Source organism: Oncorhynchus nerka, linkage group LG25 (assembly GCF_034236695.1).
Source record: "Oncorhynchus nerka isolate Pitt River linkage group LG25, Oner_Uvic_2.0, whole genome shotgun sequence".
Classification (NCBI taxonomy): Eukaryota; Metazoa; Chordata; class Actinopteri; order Salmoniformes; family Salmonidae; genus Oncorhynchus; species Oncorhynchus nerka.
The window spans coordinates 5,138,846-5,141,345 of record NC_088420.1 but is presented as its reverse complement, the minus strand read 5'-3'; the positions used below and the strand labels follow the sequence as shown (position 1 = coordinate 5,141,345).

The 2,500-nt window shown below is 51.1% G+C and overlaps 1 protein-coding gene across 1 annotated transcript in view; it reads left to right on the top strand.

The window, feature by feature from the left end:
* The window catches only part of LOC115124934 (rootletin-like), a 285,112-nt gene that overhangs the window by 281,648 nt on the left and 964 nt on the right, over positions 1 to 2,500 (top strand). Inside the window, 3 exon segments of the mRNA XM_065009495.1 lie at positions 122 to 253; positions 1,072 to 1,251; positions 2,091 to 2,500. The exon segment at positions 2,091 to 2,500 is cut by the window's right edge and continues 964 nt beyond it. Coding sequence (XP_064865567.1) covers positions 122 to 253; positions 1,072 to 1,251; positions 2,091 to 2,165 — 387 coding nt within the window. The 3' untranslated portion in view covers positions 2,166 to 2,500.

Here is a 2,500-nt window from a genome sequence, read left to right as displayed (position 1 = left end):
GCACATTGGTTATGGTAAAGACATTCACATTCATATCGGAGTGTGTGTGTGTGTGTGTGTGTGTGTGTGTGTGTGTGTGTGTGTGTGTGTGTGTGTGTGTGTGTGTGTGTGTGTGTGTCAGGTGGAGTTGGAGAGGTTGAGGCGGGAGGAAGAGGCATCAACAGCAGCCAGAGAGAGAGAACAGCTGGGCCAGACAGTACTCAGCCTGGAGCAGGAAGTCAACCACCGGCAGCTGGAGATGCAGACGGTACAGGTAGGAAGCAAGCGGGATGACTGGTGATAGGACAGCCGCCATGACAAGGAGATCATCATTACTGATACAGTGGGGCACTCGTTACCTGCATTAATGGCACCTGTTTGAACTCGTTATCAGTATAAAAGACACCTGTCCACAACCTCAAACAGTCACACTCCAAACTCCACTATGGCCATGACAAGGAGATCAGTCATCATTACTGATATCTGAGGTTTAGAATGGAGTGTACAAAACATTAGGAACACTTTCCTAATATTGAGTTGCAGCCCCCTTTTGCCCTCAGAACAGCCTCAATTCATCAGGTCATGGACTCTATAAAGTGTCGAAAGCGTTCCCACAGGGATGCTGGGCCCATGTTGACTCCAATGTTTCCCACAGTTGTGTCAAGTTGGCTGGATGTCCTTTGCAGTTGTTGACTCAAACCGGTGCCCCTGTCACCTACTACCATACCCCCTGTTCAAAGGCACTTAAATCTTATGTCTTGTCCGTTCACCCTCTGAATTTCACACAGACACAAACCATGTCACACGGCTAAAAAAATCATTCTCTAACCCGTCTCCTCCTCTTCATCTACACTGATTGAAATGGATTTAACAAGTGACTAGTCAATAAGGGATCGTAGCTTTCACCTGGGATTCACCTTGTCAGTCTGTCTGTCGTGGAAACAGCAGGTGTTCCTCATGTTTTGTACACTTTGCAGACGCTTTCGACCAAACATTAAAGTTCTTACGACCGGACACACACAGGACCACTAGCTCCGTGGCGACACCGAGTGTGTTGAGTAGCGTCATTCCATTATATCCTGTGTCCTTCAGGCCCAGATGACCCAGCTGGAACGCTCCCATGCTCAGCACCTCCTGGACGTGACGTCCCACCATCGCCGGGAGATGGACTCGGAGACAGAGAGGCTGAGGGCGACGCAGCTACAGGCGGAGAGGGCTCTGGAGACCAGGGAGAAAGCCCATCGCCAGAGGGTCACAGTCCTGGAGGAGCAGGTACTGAATGGGGGGAGACTCCTGCAGGTCATGTTGTTATTGGTTGGATCTCATTGGTTGGATCTCAGTGCTGTTATTGGTTGGATCTCATTGGTTGGATCTCAGTGCTGTTACTGGTTGCATCCTCATTCCTTGCATTCTCTTTCCTCTGTCCTCTCCCCGCCTTCTCTTCAAAACGTCAGTGAGAAGCAATGAGAGATGGCTTCCTTCCAACTGAGTAAGAGATGGGGGGAATGAGGAAAACCTTCTGTTATTCACCCATGTTCCCTCTCTGTCTCTCTGTCCCTCTATGTGTCTGTCCCTCTCTGTGTCTGTCCCTCTCTGTGTCTGTCCCTCTCTGTGTCTTTCCCTCTCTGTGTCTGTCCCTCTCTGTGTCTGTCCCTCTCTGTGTCTGTCCCTCTCTGTGTCTGTCCCTCTCTGTGTCTGTCCCTCTCTGTGTCTGTCCCTCTCTGTATCTGTCCCTCTCTGTATCTGTCCCTCTCTGTCTCTGTCCCTCTCTGTATCTGTCCCTCTCTGTGTCTGTCCCTCTCTGTGTCTGTCCCTCTCTGTGTCTGTCCCCCTCTGTGTCTGTCCCCCTCTGTGTCTGTCCCTCTGTGTCTGTCCCTCTCTGTGTCTGTCCCTCTCTGTGTCTGTCCCCCTCTGTGTCTGTCCCTCTGTGTCTGTCCCTCTCTGTCTCTGTCCCTCTATCCGTTTCTGTGTCTTTCCCTCTCTGTGTCTGTCCCCCTCTGTGTCTGTCCCTCTCTGTGTCTGTCCCTCTCTGTCTCTGTCCCTCTCTGTGTCTTTCCCTCTCTGTGTCTTTCCCTCTCTGTCTCTGTGTCTCCCCTGCCCCCCTCGCCAAGGTGCTGACGCTGAAGGAGCAGTTGGACCAGGAGATGAGGAGGAGGCAGGCCTACGTCAACCAGATACTGAGATAATGGGGTGCATGCTAACCAGTGGCCCCTGGCCCCTGGAGAGGGATGGGGTGAATGACAATATTGCATTCAGGGACAGACAGTCCCTCTATAGCCCTTAGTATGTTACTGGGAATCAACAGACTAGTTTCTGCAGAGCGTACACATGTACACACACAAACTCACACTCACATGCACATACATACACACTTAGGTACGCAAGACACACAATGACAGGCAGACACAAGCCCAACACCACACACACACACTGGATTTCAGTAATCTGCAGAGAAACCCCCCAAACAACAAACAGTGAATGTGTTGTTGCTGGAAGCTGTTGTCAGGATTTGCTCAGGCCA